The 21,375-nt window shown below is 60.8% G+C and overlaps 5 protein-coding genes, 4 non-coding genes and 2 pseudogenes across 9 annotated transcripts, besides 11 other annotated features; all 11 read left to right on the top strand.

The window, feature by feature from the left end:
• Positions 1 to 415, top strand: Tc00.1047053509961.90 (hypothetical protein, conserved; the record flags this gene model as incomplete). Its single annotated transcript, XM_805248.1, has 1 exon — positions 1 to 415. A coding segment is annotated over one exon (415 nt), but the record flags the coding sequence as incomplete, so codon positions are not given.
• Positions 1 to 12,566: a sequence feature (areas not merged during assembly with more than two copies in the genome that could not be assigned to a particular haplotype).
• Positions 630 to 904: a mobile genetic element.
• Positions 1,805 to 1,884, top strand: Tc00.1047053509961.101. The gene has a single exon (XR_008255630.1). It is a non-coding gene; the product is annotated as a C/D small nucleolar RNA (snoRNA), TB8C3C2 (small nucleolar RNA).
• Positions 1,926 to 2,270, top strand: Tc00.1047053509961.81 (uncharacterized protein; the record flags this gene model as incomplete). The annotated part of the gene is made up of 1 exon (XM_805250.1): positions 1,926 to 2,270. One exon carries the CDS (start codon positions 1,926 to 1,928, stop codon positions 2,268 to 2,270), a length of 345 nt encoding a protein of 114 aa, XP_810343.1.
• Tc00.1047053509961.91 lies at positions 1,936 to 2,011 on the top strand. The gene has a single exon (XR_008255633.1). It is a non-coding gene; the product is annotated as a C/D small nucleolar RNA (snoRNA), TB8C3C3 (small nucleolar RNA).
• Tc00.1047053509961.70 lies at positions 2,617 to 12,828 on the top strand (annotated as a pseudogene).
• Positions 7,192 to 7,236: a microsatellite.
• Positions 12,567 to 15,289: a sequence feature (heterozygous, non-Esmeraldo-like haplotype).
• Positions 13,296 to 14,558, top strand: Tc00.1047053509961.51 (annotated as a pseudogene).
• On the top strand, positions 14,807 to 17,272 carry Tc00.1047053509961.30 (hypothetical protein, conserved; the record flags this gene model as incomplete). Its single annotated transcript, XM_805247.1, has 1 exon — positions 14,807 to 17,272. The coding sequence occupies one exon, from the start codon at positions 14,807 to 14,809 to the stop codon at positions 17,270 to 17,272; it is 2,466 nt and encodes an 821-aa protein (XP_810340.1).
• Positions 15,290 to 16,084: a sequence feature (areas merged during assembly that could not be assigned to a particular haplotype. This can correspond to areas where the two haplotypes were merged or to regions with more than two copies in the genome that were merged during assembly.).
• Positions 16,085 to 16,136: a sequence feature (heterozygous, non-Esmeraldo-like haplotype).
• Positions 16,137 to 21,375: a sequence feature (areas not merged during assembly with more than two copies in the genome that could not be assigned to a particular haplotype).
• Positions 17,487 to 17,761: a mobile genetic element.
• Positions 17,641 to 17,663: a sequence feature (AT_rich).
• Tc00.1047053509961.26 lies at positions 18,662 to 18,741 on the top strand. The gene has a single exon (XR_008255632.1). It is a non-coding gene; the product is annotated as a C/D small nucleolar RNA (snoRNA), TB8C3C2 (small nucleolar RNA).
• Positions 18,793 to 18,868, top strand: Tc00.1047053509961.23. Its single transcript, XR_008255631.1, has one exon. It is a non-coding gene; the product is annotated as a C/D small nucleolar RNA (snoRNA), TB8C3C3 (small nucleolar RNA).
• Positions 19,474 to 20,634, top strand: Tc00.1047053509961.20 (dispersed gene family protein 1 (DGF-1), putative; the record flags this gene model as incomplete). The annotated part of the gene is made up of 1 exon (XM_805246.1): positions 19,474 to 20,634. One exon carries the CDS (start codon positions 19,474 to 19,476, stop codon positions 20,632 to 20,634), a length of 1,161 nt encoding a protein of 386 aa, XP_810339.1.
• Positions 20,635 to 20,683: a sequence feature (A-rich).
• Tc00.1047053509961.9 (cytochrome c oxidase subunit 10, putative) lies at positions 20,765 to 21,112 on the top strand (the record flags this gene model as incomplete). Its single annotated transcript, XM_805249.1, has 1 exon — positions 20,765 to 21,112. The coding sequence occupies one exon, from the start codon at positions 20,765 to 20,767 to the stop codon at positions 21,110 to 21,112; it is 348 nt and encodes a 115-aa protein (XP_810342.1).
• Positions 21,122 to 21,155: a microsatellite.

Here is a 21,375-nt window from a genome sequence, read left to right as displayed (position 1 = left end):
GTATGCCGCAATTCAGATTGCGTCACCCGAGCGGGTTCTCGAGCTTGTGCCGCCAGAGATGCTGGACGGCAAGAAGGTGCAGAAGGCCTTCCATGTGACGACGCTTTACCTGGGTCGTGACGCCTGCAAGGACCTTGTCCTGCTGCGGCAGCTGGTGGGGCTGCTGGGCGAGTCCATTGAGCTCACGCTGACGAGCGTTGCGTCTGATCCGAAGGGAACGGCGATCGCGGTGCGCAACGAGGGAGAGTTCCCCTGCGAAAATGTTCATCCACACATCACCATCGCGAACGCGCCGGGTGTTCCGCCTGTGTACAGCAACGAGCTGCTAGACGATTCCCATGCGGATGACCCGTGCCGCAGCGTCGTCAGTCTCCCCGCCGGCACACGCGTCACCGGGACATTTGTCTTCAGGTAGCCGTGAGGGACACTGCGGTGCTCGCCGCTGGCTGCAGTGGCATCCTCTGCCACCCCATGCTGGGCTCGTGGGTGCTGGTGGCCGTGGTGGTGTAAGCACCTGCTTTGTGACTGCATCGCCGAGTGTAGTGCATGACGTTCCCACACTCCCGTGGCGACCCCGCTTCCCACATTCAGTATTGTGATGGTTCTATGGACTTCCGCTGTTGTTTTCTAGGAGCCTGTGGAGGGGATGATCGCGAGGAGGGCTGGCTATTTAAATTAATATGTATTTTGATAAAACGAATACACTTTTTTACGACACTTTTATACCGCATGATTTTTGGCATGACCACGGCTGCAGGGGATTAGGGAACCGATAGCCGCCAGATAATTTTGTAAATTTAATTTTACCATCTCACCCACTCTCTTTTGATTCCCACATTGCGGTGGGGTCCTGTGGCTGGAGAGCCCCAAGGTTTGACACTTCGTAAGTTATTAATATATATATGTATGTATATATGTATCCAATCCGAATAGAGCGCAGCATGTCACGAGAGTGGCTATCGGAATACATATGTGTACATATACTTACTTGGGGCAAAGCTTGAGGGTGTGGTGAGCCCACTGCTTTTTCACTTACCCCTCTTCCTACTGTATTGCTTGATTTTCGTAAATAACTTTACGATCCGGTGAATCGCCCCAGGCGAATGTTTGCTTCTGTTTGCTCTTACCTCCCTCTGGTGCGAATCGGCCTGCCTCTTTGATTGGACGTCTTCCCTATGCCCCAAGCAAGGTGACACATGTTTTATTATTGCGGCTGCGCGCCGCAGCCATCCATCGCTTCCTTCGCCGGCGGTGTCTTTGATTGCTGGTTTGCGTGGCGTGGTGTTAATTTGTGCGACTGCTCGTGTGACTCACTCGTGTTGCGGGATGGCTTTGCGGGAGGAGCTCGTTCATTTTCACGTTGCCGCGTAACCGAGGGTGAGTGCTGGTAGCCACTGAACGGCGTTGCGCCTTGTGTGCCGGCTGCTGTGCTTCCACGTTGTGCTGAGATGCTTGAGGGGGCAATTGTTTTTTGTTTTTTCTTTTTGTTTGCATCCCACTCGTCTGGTCATGGCGGCTGCAACGAGACTCTACGGCAGCCTGATCGTTGCGGGCGTTACGTCTCCTGCTGTTGTCTCCTCGTTGTGTCGGTGGGGAGGAGGCGGGCGACGGCGTCGGTGGGGTGGCGCTGCGGTGGGAGAAGGAAGGCACTGACCGCCGCTGACGGCGACCGTCTTTGCTGCCGGCGATCTGAAGAGATGACCTCACCGTTGTCACACCCAACCGGGACCGATGCGGGCCGCACCGCCTCTCTCTTCCCTCCCTCCATCCCCCAGTCTCCTGCAGACACACGAACTGCGCGGCGGCGGCGTGATTACAAACCGGACGTCTGAAGGTCAACCGACCGCAGAGTCGATGTGGACCCTTGTCCCCCGTGGCTGAGTGCCGCCACCGTGCTTCTTTGTTCCTCCCTTTTGCCCTAGTGCATGCCGTGCGCGCATGATGCCGCTCTTTGTTCTGCAATGCCGACCCACGTGAGCGAGAAACGACGCCTTGACTACTGGCAACTGACGCACTCACCGCCCCACTTCCGCGCCACCACCACCACGTTCACGGACGCGCTCGATGGCTGGCGGTTGCAACAATGCCACGTGTATCTGCCTCGGCTTTTGTGTGTTGTCCACGGCATCGGGGTCGTCATGTGTTGGAGGCATTTGGTGAGGAGGGCGGTGCCAATGGTCATGTGCCTCTTGGCCGGGGTCCCGTCGCTCTGCACGGCGGTTGTGCGGCGCTGCGCGGGCGGTGGGAGGCCGATGGCATCACTGGGCTGACTGCGTCTGCGCGTCTTTTTGTCGCTGGCTGTGATGTGGAATATATGTGGCCGGATGCCGCCGCATGCTACTGTGTCTAGCTACTGTTGTTGCTGCCTCTTCCTTGTTTTACCGTGCAGATAGAGATACTGTGGCTTGACCACCACAACTAGCGTTTCAAGGTTTTAGTAATTACTCGCAGCAGTTGTAGTATTATTAGTAGAAGTAGCAGTGGGATAACGACCTGGCGGAATCGGGTCACTGTATTTGGCATCTGTAGGAAGGGATTTGCGGAGCAGGAGGCACGGTCGACGAGACGAGTGCGACACACCACGACAGCCCTGTTGATACCTGGTTGGGTTGGTGGATGTGGTCTGCGGTGGGTGCGTGTCCGCGCAGCCGGCACCGCGTGCGGCGCAGGGCCATTGCGACTGTGCGTGTGGCGCTGCTTGTTCTGTTGGCGCTGGTTGCGGCGGCGGCGTGGATGCCCGCGGTGCATGCGGTGGCGTTGCGACTGCGGGGCGGCACGGTGGACAGAGCCATCACGGTTGGCCGCGCCGTGGACACGGTGCTGATGGACGGCGTGTACGTCACGAACGGCGTGGCTGTTGTGCTCGACGTTGCGGCGATGCTTCCCGGCGCGCTGCGCATAGAACTGAGGAACTGCGTGTGCGACGGCGGTGCGCAGATCTACGTGCGGGGCTACAGCGGCGAGCCGGCGAGTGACCGGAGCCTGGAGGTGAGCGTGATCGGGCTGTCGGGGAGCTACTGCTCGCTCGTGTCTGTGCACAACCTGCCGGCACGCACGAACGTGACGGTCCGTGACTCGACGATTGTGACGGCGGGACCGATGCGCTACTCGCAGCTGAGCGGGCTGACGGACGCGGTGGCGTCGCCGCTTGTGCTGCACGCGACGTCGCTGTTGCAGTCGCAGCTGCGTGTGAGCAGCACTGTGCTGAGGTCGTCGCAGGCGGGCGGGACGGCGGTGTACGTTGGCGGCGGTGTGGACCTGCACGACGTGTGGGCGGTGGGCGAGGCGTCGTCGGTGGCGTCGCTGTCGGGTGTGACGCTGAGCGGCGGCGCCGTGTCTATTGCTCGCTGCGCTGCCACTGGCGCGACGCTTGCCGTCGGACCGACGATCACGAGCGGCGCTGTGTCCGTGCAGTGCAACCGTGCGGGCGGCCGCGTGCTGCAGAGCAGCGGCGACTACCGCATGGCCGGCCTGATCTCCGTGAGCGTGGTGCCGTGCGACGGCTGTGCGGCTGCGCTGGCGTGCTTCGATGCGCTGACGGCGTCGTTCTCCGACTGCGTGTGCAGCTGCCGCGCTGGCGGTGTGGGCGACGCGTGCCTGCCGTTCGACGTACCGCCGGCGAGGGCCGGCGGTGGTTCGCAGGACTGCGTGAGTGGCGTGACGCTGACGGAGTCCGTGACGGTTGGCGGCGGGCAGGCGACGGCGTGCTTCGACTCGGTGGTGTTCAGCGGGCCGATCGCTGTGGTGGTGGACCTGCGCTCGATGGACGCGTTTGCTGACACACTGAACGTGACGCTGCGCCACTGTGTGCTTGTGGGCGACGTGCAGCTGCGGATTGGCGGCCTCAGCGAGAGCACAGCGCGCCTGGTTCCGCACGCCCTCGTCAACATGACGAATGTGACGTCGATGGAGGGCACGATTGTGCTGCATGGCGCGATGCCGTCGAACTCGAGTGTGCTGCTGGCGAACTCAACGCTGCGTGCGACGGTTGGCGGGTCGCAGTACGTGCCGACGACCCCTGACCACGAGGAATCCCGGTACGGCCCCGCGCTTGTCCTGGACGGTGTCCGGCTTCTGTCGACGCGGTTTGTCATGACGCGGTCGACTCTGATGTGTGGCGGGGGTTCGTGCGCTGCGATCCTTGTGGAGCACGGCCTTGGCGTGAACCTGACCAGCGTCTTCTACATGGACAACTGCGCTGTCAATTCGCAGACGCACGTGATGTACGCTCTTGCGTCGGACCTGCGTGTCAGCGGCGGCTCCGTGTTCTCCATACAGAACAACTCTTGGAGTGTGCCGAGCACCGAGTACTACAAAGGCGCGCTTGTGTTTGGGGACGTTGCGGTGGATGGCGGCAGCGTGCTGCAGGTTGTGTCCAGCGAGTTCCGTCTCGGCTTCGCCATGCTCATGGCAAACACGCTGACTGTGACTGGTGGCAGCTGGCTGGTGCACCGCGACAACGAGTTCCGCACCGCCTACGTTGTGTACGTGGACAAATACGACGGCGTGGCGTTCCGCGATCAGAGTGTGTGGTCAATACTTTACAACGACTTTGGTTACGGCTCCTATTCGTCGACCACTGCATACATGACAAGTTTTTGGTCGGCACAAGACGACACGAGCCCGACCATCTACGGCGTGTGCAACAAGGTAAAGAGATCTCCTGTGACCAATTACAGAAGCGAGCTCAATATTGGAGTACCCGTGACGGCATTGGACTGTGGCACGTGTACCGTGGGCGCCGTGTGCTTTGCTGCGAGGACGAGCAGCATCCGCGGCTGTGGGTGTGTGTGCGCTGCTGGCGGCCACGGTGACACGTGTCTGCCGGCTGCGGTTCCGGACGGCCTTGGACCGTTCCCGCTCCCAGATGCGAATGACACGGAGGTCCGCTGCGTTTACGGTGGCAGCATCAACTCCGTGGACTATCCTGATCCCGGTGTGCGTGGTCTGTGCTTCGTCAACGTGACCTTCGCCGCTGCGACTGTGCTGGACCTGTCGTACTTTAACGCGCCTGAACAGACACTCAACATCACGCTGCTGCAGTGCGTCCTCATGGGCCTGTCGATCAGGGGGAGTGGTGCGCGTGTGCACGTGAACGTGACATCCTCGATGCTGGATTCTGGTGCATTGGAGTTTGAGGGAGATTTTGGCGCGAGTTCCCAGATGCTGGTGGCGGGCAGTAAGCTTGTGACGAACTTGGGTTACGCCATTCACTTTCCAAGGTTTACTTTGGGTGCGAACTCGGCGCTGCTGCTGCTCGACAACAACATGGAGGGGGAGAGTTACGCAGTTTATTTCCCCGTTGCTGTTGTCGTTGATGGTGGCGGGATAATTATGAAGGGAAATATGCTGCAGTCAACAAAGAGCGGTTACAGCTCGGAGTCGGCCGTTTATTATAACGGTGTTGATGTGAAGAACGGCGGCTACATTGACGTCGAGAACAACACGATGAGTGCAGCCATCGGCATTTATTTTCAGTCTTTGGTTTCTGTGAGCTCCGCGGGGCTGCTGAGGGTGGCTGACTGCACCTTCACTGGCAGCACGGAGGCTCTGAATTCTGCGCTGTTGTATTTGTACGGCTCGGTTGCTCTTCAGGGTGGTGCGCAGTGGCGTGTGGAGGACAACAACGTGAGCGCAGCCTCAGTATTCATTATGCCGTCTTTCTGGTACAGTATTAGACTGTCGGGCAGCGGCACCATCGTGTCGCTTGCACACAACCGTCAGGCGGACTCGAGTAAAGCCTTTGCGAAAATTACTTCATCGGGTTTGATTGTGACGTCACCCGCGCGGTTTGTGGTGGGGTGCAACATGCAGGGCGAGAAGGAGGTGTCGTACGACGGCGTGTTTCCAGAGAAAGTGGTGGTGTTTGGGTGCGGCACATGCAACGACGACGCGGCGTGCTACATGCCCGGGACGGAGTCGGTGGACCGCGGCTTGTGCTCGTGCAGCTGCAAGGACGGATGGCATGGCGCGTCGTGTCTTCCCTTTGCGGTGCCCGACACGGTTGTGCCGCCCGCGCCGGAGAAATATGTGGACGGCGACACGAGCTGCGTGGTGAACCAGACGCTGACGAGCCTCACGCTGAACATGTGGAAGACGCACCACTGCTACGTGGGTGTGACATTCAGCGGCGTGGGTGCTGCGCTGACTTTCTCTCCCAACAGTATGCCGCTGCATCTCCCCATCAACATCACGCTCACTGGGTGCACATTCCGTGACGGAGCCGCGCTGCAGTTTGTTGGGGGCACTGAGGTGGCCGAGTCGGCCGGCGTCCTTATCCGCGTGAGCCAGACGGTGATGCGGTCCTCCGTTCTTTTATTTAGACGTGCCCCCCCGCAGCACTGCGACATCGCCGTCACGGAGGTTTACGCGGTGCAGTCCTCCGATATCCAGCTTTCAGGCACTGCAAGCAGCAGGCTGAGCGTGGTGATGCTGGACGACGTCGTGTTGACTGCGTCCTCGCTGCTGGTCAGCAACGTCAAGGCGCGTGCTTTGGGTTACAGTGGGTATGGTTTGTACTCGACCGGGACACTGACGCTGGTGGGTGGCAGCTCGCTGTACACGCGGTACTGCAGCTTTGATAAATATACATACATGTTGTACATGTATAGGCTCATTGCCAGTGATCGCTCCGTTTTTGCGCTGCTCAACAATACGATGGCCACCGGGACAAGTTTCCTGTTTCAGTACCACGACTTCACCGTGTCGAATCACAGCGTGCTGCGCGTGGTGGGGAACAGCGGCTCCGTGTCCTACGCCATCTATGCATATGATTCTTGGACCGTCCGGAATTCAAGCTGGTTGGATTGGCGCGACAACGACGCGGGAGCGGGTGCGATGTTCTACTACTCTTCCTTTTACGCTTCCGTGAACATCGATGGCAGCAGTGTGGTGACGCTGACGGGCTGCAAGATGGGATCGACGGGGTTGTCGGAGTCTCCGCTGTCGCGGATTGACGCCGGCTACGGGTTCGTTGCCGGATGTCTGACGGTTGCGGGCCGGGTGGTGACGACGGCGGCTGAACTGGAGCGGAATGGCATCACCAACGTGACGACGGTTGCTGCGTGCGGGGAGTGCACGAGGGACGGCGACTGCTTTGCTCCGCTGACGACGGCGGTCAGCGACTGCAAGTGCCAGTGCGCTGCTGGAGGGCACGGCGATGTGTGTCTCCCGGCGCCTGTGCCTGCTGGCCCGCCACCACCGCCACCGCCGCCCGCACCACCGTCACCGCCGCCGAATGGAGAGTGCATCAGCGACATGGTGTACCCCGAGGTTGCGCAGGCAGTGGGCAGCGGGCTGTCGTGGCTGTGCTACCGCAACGTGACGTTCAGCGGGGGCGGCATGATCCTGACGGTGCTGATTGGGGGGATGACGGGCGACGTGGCAAACATCACGTTTGATGGATGCACGTGGAGGGACGGCGCCGTGCTGGTGCTGTTGGGCAACGCGCACGCTGCTGTGGAGTCGCTGAACGTTTTTGTCACCGGCAACACGTTCGATGACGCGCTTCTTAGCCCGGAGGGTGATTTTCCACCGCACACGAACATCACGATCAGCGGGAACCGCTTCAAGGTCACGAGGCTGATCTCTCGGCCGGGTCTGGAAATATGGAGCCCGTCGTGTGTAGCGATGAATGGTCTGGTTGTCAACAATGACTCCGCGGTGGTGCTCAGTGGCAATGTGTTTCAGAGCGTGACGACATCGTCAAGCGCCATTCACGTTGTTGGATCTGCGCTGAGGGTGTCGTGGCACTCCCTGTTTGCTGTGATGGGCAACATGTTTCATATGGACGACGGTGGCGCTACGGTGATATATCTTGGAGGGTCTGGCCAATCCTCGTCGCTGGATGTACTGAACAACTCCGCTGTGGTGATCCGAGACAACGTTGCGTCGAGGCCGGTGAAGTACTTCATATTATTTTTCTGGGCATTACGTGTGGAGTCCTGGTCAGCGTTTGTGTTTCAGGGCAATGACATGCAGGGAAGCTTGAATGTGTTTCGTTCAATGTTTCTTTCCTATGTCTACTACAACTCCTGGCTGCAGTTGAGCGGCAACCTCTGCCGTGAATCCCCATCGGATGCCTTTGCCTATGCATACCCCAGGGTAAATCTACGGAACTCCACGGTGTCTGTGTCCGGCAACAAATTCATTTCCAGCACGGGCACGCCGAAGGTGCTTTGGATATTATTAGGGTCCAGCGATCTCACAAACGGAACGGTTGTGGCCGCGTGCAACACTGTGAACGACAAGGATGGGGCGGAATACAGTATTCCGTCCGCGTACAATGCGGCCATTCTGAACTGCAGCGACCCATGCACCCTCGCGGCGTCGTGTTTTCCTGCGTACACGGCGACGGCGTCGAGTGATGGCTGCTCCTGCACGTGCGCTGAGGGCGGCCACGGCAATGCGTGCCTGCCTGTCGCTGTTCCCGAGCCACCGAGCACCGACGGCGCCGACTCGTGCGTGCGCGACGTGAGTGTGGATGAGGAAGTGAACGCCGGTTTCGGGATGTCGTTGGTGTGCTACGTGGGTGTGACCTTTGCGGCGGACGTCGTGGTGGACGTGGGCTTGATGTCGGGGAGCGTGCGCAACGTGACGCTGGTGAACTGCACTTTTGTGGGCAGAGCGAGTCTGTACGTTGTTGGGTGGCGTTCCGACCCGCCTGCTGGCCAGCGTGCCGATGTGTTGATCAGCGGGCTCGAGTCGCGCTCCGGCGGCGGCATGGTGGTGGCGAACCGCTACCCGCCGGGCTCGCGCGTCACTGTGGTGGACTCGGTGCTGATTGCAGAGAAGCGTGTTGCGTACCGCGGCGCCTACGACCTTGGTGACGCCTCCGCGTGCCTCGTGATGCACAACGTGAATCTGACGGGGAGCGTGCTGACGATTGCGCGCACGCAGGTGGCGGCTGTGTTCGACGACGCTGTTGGCGTGTTGGTGGTTGGCGGCGTGGCGCTGTCGTCGCGCGGTGCGCTGTACATGGACGGACTGTCGGTGCAGACGGCGCTGGGGCTGTGCGTGTCGGTGGAGGGCGGTGTCGCGGCCAGCGGCGGCTCCGTGGTGGCGTTTGTTGACAGCGACTTTCTGCTGTGCAAGCATGCGGTGTCTGTGCGTGGGGCTGTGAGCGTGTCGGGCTCCGCTGTGGCGCTTGTGCGGAGCGACTTTGCGTCGACGGGGGACTACGCGGTAGCGTTTGATTCGACGGTGAGCCTGGCCGGCGGGTCGATGCTGCTGGTGAAGGGCAACGTGCACGACGGCGTCTCGAGGGAGATGCTCCACGCCGCTGGCGCCGTGACCGCTGCTGGGAGCACGCTGAGCTTTGTGCGCAACCGAGCGCTGCTGCCGCGGATGCTGTCGGTAAACCTGTCGCTTTCGGCTGGGGCGTATTTGAGGGTGGCATGCAACGACGCTGGTGGGCGAGTCCTGTCGACGGCGGAGGAGTACGCAGCGGCAGGTTTTGGCGACGCTGGGAGCATCGACGTTGCTGGGTGCGACGCCTGCGACGGGGACACGTACTGCTACGCGCCCGGGACGGCGACGGCGAGCATGAAGGACGGTGTGTGCGTGTGCGCGTGCGGCAGCGGCGGGTACGGCGAGGCGTGCGTGCCTGTGGGAGCTCCCGCGCTGCCGCCCGCTGCGGTCACCGCGTCGAGTGTGTTCGTCCGCGAGAACTTGACGGTGCATTCGGTGTTCGTTGTGCCTGCCGGTGCGAGCGAGGTGACGCTGCGCCACGTTGTGCTGGACGGCGTGAGTCCTGTGCTCTACGTGCCGTGGATGGCGCGTGACGGCGTGCGGATCGTTGTGCAGAACGTGTCGCTGCGTAACGGCGCCGTGCTGTACGTGATGGGCGGTGGAGCGTTGCGCGGTGCGGCGGCTACGGGGAGCGACGAGAGCGGGTCGGTGGAGCTGTCCGTGTGCGGTGTGGAGGCGCTGAACGGTGCGCTTGTGCTGACCGGCACGTATCCCGTGGGGTCCGTGCTGACGGTGACGGACTCCCTGCTGGTTTCCGCGAGGCCGACGCCGCTTGTGTATCTTTCCGGCTCGCAGTCCTCGCCGTACGCACCGGTGCTGGTGCTGTCGGGCCTGCGGCTCGTGCGGTCCGTGCTGGTTGTGTTCGGCGTTGCCCTCGTGACGGTGATGACTGGTGGGCGGACGGTGGTGGTGGACGGCGCGGTGCTGGAGCTCGTCGGTGGCGGTGTCGCGCTGGACGCGGCTGTGTTCGGTGGCGAATATGCATTGTACGCGAGTGCGCGCGTGGTTGCGTCGGAGGGCGCTGTGCTGCGCGTGTCGGGGAGCCAGGTGTACGCCGCGCATGGATTGGTGTTCGACAACGGGGTGATGGCCAACGCGTCCGCCGTCGTAGTGAATGACAACGCCGGTGCGCTGACGGATGGCGCGCTGTTGGAGCTGCGGGAGATGGCGTCGTTTGTGTCCGGGTCGTGGCTGTCGGTGCGCGGCAACAGCATCAGTGGCAGGCTCCTGTCGGTGCCGTCGTACCCGCGCCGTGCGGAGCTTGTGCAGAGCACGCTGACGCTTCACAAGAACGCTGGCAGCGGACCCGTCGTGATGGACGGCACCGTTGCGCTCGGGGGCGCCGGCCGAGAGTTCGTTGTGGGGTGCCTGACGCTCAACGGGCAGGCGCTGCAGCCGATCGACTACAGGTCCGCCGGCATCATTGGGAAATTCCGCCCCGTGGCGTGCAGCGTGTGCGACGCCGACGTGCACTGCTTTGCTGCCGCGACGAGGGCGATGTCGGGGTCGTGCGGCTGCCGCTGTGCTGAGGGCGGGTACGGGCTCGACTGCCTGCCGGTGTACCTGCCGCACGTGGACGGGTGCAACCGCACGCCCGAGAAACCGCTGCTGAGCCACACGGCGACAGTGACGGCGACGCTGACACCGACGCCAACGTGGACGCCGGGCATGAGCGCGACGCGCTACAGTCCAACGAACTACGGACCGACGGAGACGCTGCAGGTGACAGAGACGGTGACGCTGCTGCCCACGCCGACCCCGGCAGCGTCGGTTACGGCGACGGAGCCGCCGACCGCGACAGTGACGGCATCGGATTCACTGAGCATGAGCCTGTCGGTGAGCAGCACGCCGTGGTGGAGCGACGTGGCGTGCCCGACACTCACCGTGACGACGACGGCGGCTGGTGGGAGCCTGACGCAGAACGACATTCGCGGCGGTGGGAGCGCCGTCCCGACGCGGCTGATGGTGGCGCTGCCGCCGCCGTTCCGCTGGGCAAGCGACCCGCAGCTCGGCACGCACCTGAGCTTTGTGCCGGTGGCGACGGCGCAGCCGACCGGCTTTGGTGGTCTGTGGGGAGCGATGCTGAGCAACGCGACGTGGGTGCGCAACGCGACGAATCCTTTCACCGTCCTGGAGCTGGCTGTGCCCGTGCACCGCGGTTACTTCATTGGTGCCGACGAGACGATAGTCATTCGCTGCGACGCTGTGGCGGTGTTTGGCGGCTGCAAGGGTGTGCTGCTTGGGTCCTTCACGATCGCGTCCGACACGCTACCCGCCGTTGCCAACACCCTCTCGGCGATCACCGGCGTTGTTGCGGGTGCGGCGGCTGTTGCCGTGGTGGTGACCGGCGGGCTGGGCTCCATTCTGGAGATGCAGGCGCTCGGCATGTTTGCGAGGATGCCATGCGCCTCTGCGTAGGAGCGTGCGAGCACCGTTGCGCTGCCGTACTTCCTGTCGTTGTTCGCTGCCCTTGATCCGCTGTGGATGGTTGTGGGCAACGCGCTGCTCGCCGCGGTGTTCGGCTGCGTGCACTACGGTGTGACGGCGGCCTTCCAGCGGTGGCGCGGCGTGGACGCAGCGACTGCGTGGGCGGCGATGCGCTTCCCGAGCCTGACGTACGTCGTGGCTCACGCGATGCACCTCGGCATATTCTTCGGCTCCGTGTTTGCACTGGCGATGCCCGGTGCCCGCGCGCAGCACTACGTGATTGGTGTCGTTGGCGTGCTGTACGGTGTGGCGTTCCCTGCTGGCGTGTGCTACTTGATTGCCCGCCACACGGGCGCGAGCTTTGCGAAGTACTGGCAGTTTTCGGGGAAGCCGCTGCACGAGCGCCTGCTGTACCCCGTCGGGTATTGGCACCCCGCGGCGCAGCAGCGGATGTACGGCGGCATGCTGACGAACATGAGGGGCAGCCACGTGTACTGGTGCGTGTTCCAGCTGTCGGTGCTGTGTGTGGTGGGCCTAATTGCTGCTGTGCACCCGCCAGTGGGAGTCTGCCACGTCCTGTACTTCTGCATGGCTGCCGTGCTGCTTGCGGGTGCGGGCGTGGTTGCCTTCACGAACATGATGCGCTCGGCCTTCCTGACGGTGATGCACACGGCGAGCTTTGTGCTCCTTGCGGCGCTGTGCCTGACCAGCGCGGCCAACCACCTTGCGCCGAGCGACGGCGGTGCGAGGGCGTACGCGGCTATCGTGCTGCTGCTGACGACTGTGCTGCTTGCGGCCACTGTGTACAGCATCGTTGTGTGGTACGTGGAGGACCGCCACTGGCAGGAACTGCGCGAGCCGCAGCGTGGAGGGCTGGATGCGCTGCTGCGCGATGACGAGGAGAGCGACGAAGAGTTGCGGAAGCACCACGACAGGACATCATCGTCGTACGCTTCAGGCACCGCCGGCGCGTCGTCGTACCGACCACCCGCACCGCCGCGGTGGGAACGCATCATTGGTAGCAACGAAGGCAACCCGGATACCATTGACCGTCAGCCGCAGCCACTGGCAGTCGACACCCACTCCAACGCAATAAGCTTCCTGGACCGTGCATCAACTACAAGTGGGAGCGTGAATCACGCTATCCCGTGATATGCGCCACGTGAAATTTGTGTGCGGTGCTGGCCGATGGGGGGAGATGGCGCGGGGCCACGGCTGCTGCGCGCCACGGCCAGTCATTGTATGGCGCACCAACAGTGTCGTTCATTTTTGTTTTCATTGGTTCTTGTCTATTAATTCTTTTCTGCCAGTGTTTATTTGATTGCCTTGTAATTACCAGTGATTGTGCAGGGGCTACGCGTGTGTGGCTTGGCTGCGGCAGAAGTGAGCGCTTGGGTGTTGGATCCCGCTGCGTGTATTTTTTTTTTTCGTGCTGCATCAGGTGGTGTGTGCTGTCCCGAAGTCCTGCCTCTCTTCTCCTGCCTGTTTGTTTTCCGTCCGGTGTGGCACTGCGGTGCACGGGCGAAGTAGTCGGTTGGATCCTTTTGTGGTGCGTCGCATCTCACGCTTTGCTGCGCCGTTGGTTTGTGGGGGACGAAGTTGTGCCACGACGCGTGGGGATGATGCCAGCCGCACAGAGCGCAAGGAGGACGTTGTGACGCCGTGGGGTGTTGCCGCCACGGGCCCAAGGGGTGGGGACGATGGCCGCGTCCTCACACGATTCAGGTCGGAGCCCGTTGATGAGCCCCTTCTGCAGCGGCTGGAGGAAACATGCAACGGAGGGGGGAGCACGCGCAGGCAACCAACACCGCACAAGGGGAGGCGGGACGAATGGCATTGCACCATTTTTTCCGCCGCGGCATCGTCTTCTCCCACAGGGATTTTGGAGCCGCCCTTGACTGCGTGCGTGCGTCCTTTGCGACGGGGACACACCGCGCGTACTTGTACACTGGTCGTGGACCGAGCGCGGTCGATGCACATTGGCCATGTCATGCCGTTTTTATTGACGCGGTACCTGCAGGATGCGCTCGGTCTTCCGTTGGTGATCCAGATAACCGATGATGAGAAGCACTTCTTCCGCGACATTCCTGTCAGCGGGGAGAGGGCGAGCGGGTTGGTGGTGGAGAACATAAAAGACATCATTGCCTTTGGCTTCGATCCACGCAAGACATTTATATTCCGCAACACGATGTACATGGGGGACATGTACCCAACTGTCGTGCAGGTGCAGCGCATGTTGACGCTGAGCGCTGTGAAGAATGCATTTGGCCTGAAGGATAGCGACAATGTTGGAAAGGCAGCCTTTCCAGCGGTGCAGGCCGCACCGTGTTTTAGCAGTGCCTTCCCCCGTGTGCTACGACGGCTAGCTGGGACCCGCCGCTGAAGTGCATCATTCCCTGTGCAATTGATCAGGACGCTTTTTTCCTCCTGGCACGCAACGTCGCGCCGCGTATGAAGTGCTGCGCCCCCGCACTGCTGCACACAAAGTTCCTCCCCGCACTGAAGGGAGCGCAGTTCAAGATGAGCAGCAGCGCCCGGGGAACGGAGTCATCACACTACACGACACGGAGCAGGAGGTGCGGAAGAAGGTGCGCAAGGCCTTCTCTGGTGGGGGTGGCACGTTTGAGGACATGCGTGCGGAGGGTGTCAACCTGCACGCAGACGTGGCGTACCGACTCATTCGGTTCTTCTGCCCCGACGACAATCTCCTCGCGGAGGTGACGTCGAAGTACAGCAGGGGTGAGATGAGCAGCGCCGAGGTAAAGGACCTCGCCGCGGATGTCGTTGTGCGGCACGTCTTGTCGGGGTGGCAGGCGCGGCGGGCTGGCGTCACAGATGCCGACGTGGAACACTTCTCCGGCATCCGCAGCATTCTTCTGTGAATGCCGGCAGGAGGGAGGAAGGGATGATGGGAGAGAGAGGGCGCACATGCAGCGGGAGTGGTGTGGCTGACTGTGGTGTCCGTGAAGATGATGCCTGTGGGTGGGGGCGTGTTGGTTGTTGTGGTGCCCACCGCGTATATTTGTTTACTGTGGCTTCTGCTGGACTGCACGTGAACGCCTGGTGTTCCCCTTGCAGTTGTACAACAAGTATTTTAGACCAACAGTAGATAGGGAGCTATTAGGCTGCAATGGGGCGGGGGCCGCACCACGATGGCACGCGCCACGGGAAGGATGGCCGCGGGATTTTCCGAGGGAGGAGGGGTGCGACACGACCTTACGAAAACGTTGATGGGTGCGGCATTTGCTGCGGGGATTGTTCAGGAGATGTAGCGGACGCTTCTGCCGCTAGGGGCTATGCCACTCGGGCACGTGACGCGCTACAGGAGAAGTGCATTCGATTGGCGTTTTGCAGGGCGTTCCCACACAACAACCGAGTGCGCGTGCACACCACGTTTCTCACCCTCGCTGGAGTTGATTTCATTCTGGTGGAACGCACCATCACTGGCTGCGACGACGCGGTGTACCGTGCGAACCGCGACGTGTGGGAGCATGTTCCTCGCGGTCAGGCCAGTGTCCTCATTGCGGATCCTGGGGAGGGTGCACCCCGCCTGGTGGCGACACTTCAGGGCCTGCGGAAGTTCGGTCACTTCGACGCGCCGTATGGTGTGGAATGCGGGACGCCTGTTGTGGCGGTGGCACTTGAAGCAATCGACGGTGACTGCGGCCACGTCACGGCCTTCGCACACGACGGAGAGCGATTCTGGCTGGTAGGAACCAAAGACGTGCACATGCTAGTGCGCTTTGATGTGCCAGAGGAGGATCTTGCCCTTTACGGTGTGGATGAGGGCGTCTCGTGGCGCGCTGCGGTTCCCAAACGTGTGGTGGGCGTCTGGCGAGACACGTTGCGTGCGCTGCCGGAGGGAAGGGCCGCTGCTCTGCATGACTATTTGGGCACTACGGGGCGCACCGCATGCTTTGATGGTATTCTGCGGGAATGTGGACACCTCGCCGACCACGGACCCCGTGAGACACTGAAGTTCTACGCCGTTACCTGCCGTGGTGCGACCCCGCATGAAGGCCTCTGTGCCGATCCCGCGAGCAGCATGGCGGCACTGCAGTCCTTCGGTCTTGACGTTGTGACGCCGCAACCGGCAGTAGAGCTGGGGACAGACGAATACGCAGTCCTGCGAGACGGCGTGGCGCGTCGTCTTAACTGTGAGGGTGCGGTGTTGTACGGCTGCAATGAGGCGGGGGTTGTTGTGCGGATGTGGAAGCAGCGGTCCCACGCATACGCAATGGAGCGTGCGGCGCAGGAGGCCATCGTCACGCACCGTTTGTGCGGTGTGGCGCTCCGCTCGAGGCTCGCAGGCAAGCTCGCCGGGCTGCCAGAGGAGGTGCGCCGGTGCCTCGGCGACTGGGAAGCGGAACGCCTCGAATATCTTGTGCAGTTTGCAGCGTGGCTGCATTTGACACGGCGGCAAACGGCGCGAACGGACCTTGGCGGGCTGCAGGACCTGCGCCGCCGATGGATCACGCTGCAAAACCAGTTCGCGCAATGTGTCGCCGCCGATGCGCACGTGCGGTCCCAAGTGATGCACTACGAGCCGTCCGGTGACGACGCCGTCACCAGCGACCCCGACGCTGTCGTCTGCGTTGGTCCGCAGGGCTGCGGCAAGTCCACATTCTCCCGCACCCTGTACGCTCTGCTGCGCCAGGCAGGGCTTTCGCCATGTTGGATCAACCAAGACGAGGCCGGCGGAGGGCGGCAGTTTCTTGACGCCATTCGGCACGCGCAGCGAGGTGGCCACACACACCTTATCATTGACAAGATGAACCTCGATGAGGCCGCACGCGACGACTACGCCGATCTCGGACTCAGGGCATTGACAGTGGTGTGGTCACACCCCGACGGCACGGATGCACTGGTGGACATCTGCTTCGACCGAGTCCGTCGCCGTGGTTCTGCTCACCGCACTTTCAAGGCGGACAGAAGGGAAGGGCGGCGCGTGCGTCAAACGCTGCTGGACTGCGCGACGCGGTGCCGTCCGCCAACCGAGGGGCCGCTGATTGAGGTAAGCGTGACAGACGACACTGCCACCATTGCACGGCGCGTTTGGGCTGAACTTTCCGCACGTGGTTTGACGGACATACCCGAAATTGAGACACTCGACATGGCGGCAGCATTGGGCGTGGCGAACGCCTACGAGTCTTTTCTGTGCCGTTTCCCCCGCCACGTGGAGTATGCCGCAATTCAGATTGCGTCACCCGAGCGGGTTCTCGAGCTTGTGCCGCCAGAGATGCTGGCCGGCAAGAAGGTGCAGAAGGCCTTCCATGTGACGACGCTGTACCTGGGTCGTGACGCCTGCAAGGACCCTGTCCTGCTGCAGCAGCTGGTGGGGCTGCTGGGCGAGTCCATTGAGCTCACGCTGACGAGCGTTGCGTCTGATCCGAAGGGGACGGCGATCGCGGTGCGCAACGAGGGAGAGTTCCCCTGCGAAAATGTTCATCCACACATCACCATCGCGAACGCGCCGGGTGTTCCGCCTGTGTACAGCAACGAGCTGCTGGACGATTCCCATGCGGATGACCCGTGCCGCACCGTCGTCAGTCTCCCCGCCGGCACACGCGTCACCGGGACATTTGTCTTCAGGTAGCCGTGAGGGACACTGCGGTGCTCGCCGCTGGCTGCAGTGGCATCCTGTGCCACCCCATGCTGGGCTCGTGGGTGCTGGTGGCCGTGGTGGTGTAAGCACCTGCTTTGTGACTGCATCGCCGAGTGTAGTGCATGACGTTCCCACACTCCCGTGGCGACCCCGCTTCCCACATTCAGTATTGTGATGGTTCTATGGACTTCCGCTGTTGTTTTCTAGGAGCCTGTGGAGGGGATGATCGCGAGGAGGGCTGGCTATTTAAATTAATATGTATCCTGATAAAACGAATACACTTTTTTACGACACTTTTATACCGCATGATTTTTGGCATGACCACGGCTGTAGGGGATTAGGGAACCGATAGCGACCAGATAATTTTATAAATTTAATTTTACCATCTCACCCACTCTCTTTTGATTCCCACATTGCGGTGGGGTCTTGTGGCTGGAGAGCCCCAAAGTTTGACAGTTCGTAAATTATTAATATATATATGTATGTATATATGTATCCAATCCGAATAGAGCGCAGCATGTCACGAGAGTGGCTATCGGAATACATATGTGTACATATACTTACTTGGGGCAAAGCTTGAGGGTGTGGTGAGCCCACTGCTTTTTCACTTACCCCTCTTCCTCCTGTATTGCTTGATTCTCGTAAATAACTTTACGATCCGGTCAATCGCCCCAGGCGAATGTTTGCTTCTGTTTGCTCTTACCTCCCTCTGGTGCGAATCGGCCTGCCTCTTTGATTGGACGTCTTTCTTATGCCCCAAGCAAGGTGACACATGTTTTATTATTGCGGCTGCGCGCCGCAGCCATCCATCGCTTCCTTCGCCGGCGGTGTCTTTGATTGCTGGTTTGCGTGGCGTGGTGTTAATTTGTGCGACTGCTCGTGTGACTCACTCGTATTGCAGGATGGCTGTGTGGGAGGAGCTCTTTCATTTTCACGTTGCCGCGTAACCGAGGGTGAGTGCTGGTAGCCACTGAACGGCGTTGCGCCTTGTGTGCCGGCTGCTGTGCTTCCACGTTGTGCTGAGATGCTTGAGGGGTCAATTGTTTTTTGTTTTTTCTTTTTGTTTGCATCCCACTCGTCTGGTCATGGCGGCTGCAACGAGACTCTACGGCAGCCTGATCGTTGCGGGCGTTACGTCTCCTGCTGTTGTCTCCTCGTTGTGTCGGTGGGGAGGAGGCGGGCGACGGCGTCGGTGGAGTGGCGCTGCGGTGGGAGAAGGAAGGCACTGACCGCCGCTGACGGCGACCGTCTTTGCTGCCGGCGATCTGACGAGATGACCTCACCGTTGTCACACCCAACCGGGACCGATGCGGGCCGCACCGCCTCTCTCTTCCCTCCCTCCATCCCCCAGTCTCCTCCAGACACACGAACTGCGCGGCGGCGGCGTGATTACAAACCGGACGTCTGAAAGTCAACCGACCGCAGAGTCGATGTGGACCCTTGTCCCCCGTGGCTGAGTGCCGCCACCGTGCTTCTTTGTTCCTCCCTTTTGCCCTTGTGCATGCCGTGCGCGCATGATGCCGCTCTTTGTTCTGCAATGCCGACCCACGTGAGCGAGAAACGACGCCTTGACTAATGGCAACTGACGCACTCACCGCCCCACTTCCGCGCCACCACCACCACGTTCACGGACGCGCTCGATGGCTGGCGGTTGCAACAATGCCACGTGTATCTGCCTCGGCTTTTGTGTGTTGTCCACGGCATCGGGGTCGTCATGTGTTGGAGGCATTTGGTGAGGAGGGCGGTGCCAATGGTCATGTGCCTCTTGGCCGGGGTCCCGTCGCTCTGCACGGCGGTTGTGCGGCGCTGCGCGGGCGGTGGGAGGCCGATGGCATCACTGGGCTGACTGCGTCTGCGCGTCTTTTTGTCGCTGGCTGTGATGTGGAATATATGTGGCCGGATGCCGCCGCATGCTACTGTGTCTGGCTACTGTTGTTGCTGCCTCTTCCTTGTTTTACCGTGCAGATAGAGATACTGTGGCTTGACCACAACAACTAGCGTTTCAAGGTTTTAGTAATTACTCGCAGCAGTTGTAGTATTATTAGTAGAAGTAGCAGTGGGATAACGACCTGGCGGAATCGGGTCACTGTATTTGGCATCTGTAGGAAGGGATTTGCGGAGCAGGAGGCACGGTCGACGAGACGAGTGCGACACACCACGACAGCCCTGTTGATACCTGGTTGGGTTGGTGGATGTGGTCTGCGGTGGGTGCGTGTCCGCGCAGCCGGCACCGCGTGCGGCGCAGGGCCATTGCGACTGTGCGTGTGGCGCTGCTTGTTCTGTTGGCGCTGGTTGCGGCGGCGGCGTGGATGCCCGCGGTGCATGCGGTGCCGTTGCGACTGCGGGGCGGCACGGTGGACAGAGCCATCACGGTGGGCCGCGCCGTGGACACGGTGCTGATGGACGGCGTGTACGTCACGAACGGCGTGGCTGTTGTGTTCGACGTGCCGGCGATGCTTCCCGGCGCGCTGCGCATCGAACTGAGGAACTGCGTGTGCGACGGCGGTGCGCAGATCTACGTGCGGGGCTACAGCGGTGAGCCGGCGAGTGACCGGAGCCTGGAGGTGAGCGTGAGCGGGCTGTCGGGGAGCTACTGCTCGCTCGTGTTTGTGCACAACCTGCCGGCACACACGAACGTGACGGTCCGTGACTCGACGATTGTGACGGCGGGACCGATGCGCTACTCGCAGCTGAGCGGGCTGACGGACGCGGTGGCGTCGCCGCTTGTGCTGCACGCGATGTCGCTGTTGCAGTCGCAGCTGCGTGTGAGCAGCACTGTGCTGAGGTCGTCGCAGGCGGGCGGGACGGCGGTGTACGTTGGCGGCGGTGTGGACCTGCTGTCGAGCGCGGTGGTGCTTGACGGCGTGTCGCTGGAGGCGTCGGGCGGTCCGACCGCGTCCGCGATGCATGTGTCGTCCTCTTCGCGTCTCAGTCTGCGTAACCACTCGGTGTTCTCCGTGACGAACGTGTCGGTTGTGAGCAGCGGCGGCGGCATTGTGCTTGGAGAGCGCCTCGCGGTGTTTGATTCGGTGCTGCGCTTCGTGGGCGTCAAAGGGTCTCCTGCGTCGCCGCTGGTGCGCTGCGGCGGTGGGACGGTCGGTGCCGGCGGGTGGCTGGTGCACCGCGACAACGAGTTCCGCACCGCCTACGTTGTGTACGTGGAAAAATACGACGGCGTGGCTTTCCGCGATCGGAGTGTGTGGTCGATACTTTACAACAACTTCACGTGCGGCTCCTTTTCGTCGATCACTGCATACATGACAAGTTTTTGGTTTGCACAAGACGACGAACGCCCGATCATCTACGGCAGTGAAAAAAAAAAAGGATTTTTTTCGTGCTCTTCATTTTATTGATTTTTTTTGTTTTGTTTCTCCTCTTTTTTTTTTCTTTTCTTTTTTTTTTAATGTGTGTGTGGGTTTGTTATCGTGTTCATTAGAGTTTTTAGTTGCCTTTAAAGAATTTATATAAATAAGAGAAAAAGTGATGCGCCGTGTTTTTCCAAACGTGGCTTGCCTGTGTTTGGCAAAGTCGAAGCGTGACCTCCACTTCCCTATCACGCCGCCACCTATTGAAATTGAGTACTTGGATGAGGACCCGCTGGAGTTTGCTGTTCGTACGGAGGCCCGTAAGTGGGGATTTGACGACATGAGCTATATGCGGGAACTCGCCTTTGTACGCATCAATAACAATCCGACGGTTGGGCAGTTTCGTACTATGACCCCGGATGAACGGCGTAATCTGTTCTGGGGTAGTGACAGGCAGGACTTTTTCCGGCACCTCACGTTTATGCTCACCGGCACCCCGGAGCATCTCTACCACCGCGGATGGTAGTGGCGATTGGTGTATGTATGTATGTGTGTGTGTGTGTGTGTGTATTCTTAGTGGATATTTTGTGGGGCCCGGTGGGAAAGGGAGTTATTAGGCAGGGTATTGAAATGTTATTTTACATAGGAAGAAGAAGAAGATGGTGGTGGTGGTGGTGGGTTGGGTTTGGTTGTTGATTGTTTTATTTTTACGTGGTGTTTTTATCAGCACGACGATGACGCCTGCACGGTGACAACAGCATAAAATGAATACTAGTAGAAAAGAAGAAA

Source organism: Trypanosoma cruzi, genomic scaffold, assembly GCF_000209065.1.
Source record: "Trypanosoma cruzi strain CL Brener 1047053516551 genomic scaffold, whole genome shotgun sequence".
In the NCBI taxonomy this organism is placed as follows: Eukaryota; Euglenozoa; class Kinetoplastea; order Trypanosomatida; family Trypanosomatidae; genus Trypanosoma; species Trypanosoma cruzi.
Note: the sequence above shows the minus strand (reverse complement) of the source record. Positions and strands in the feature narration are given on the sequence as shown.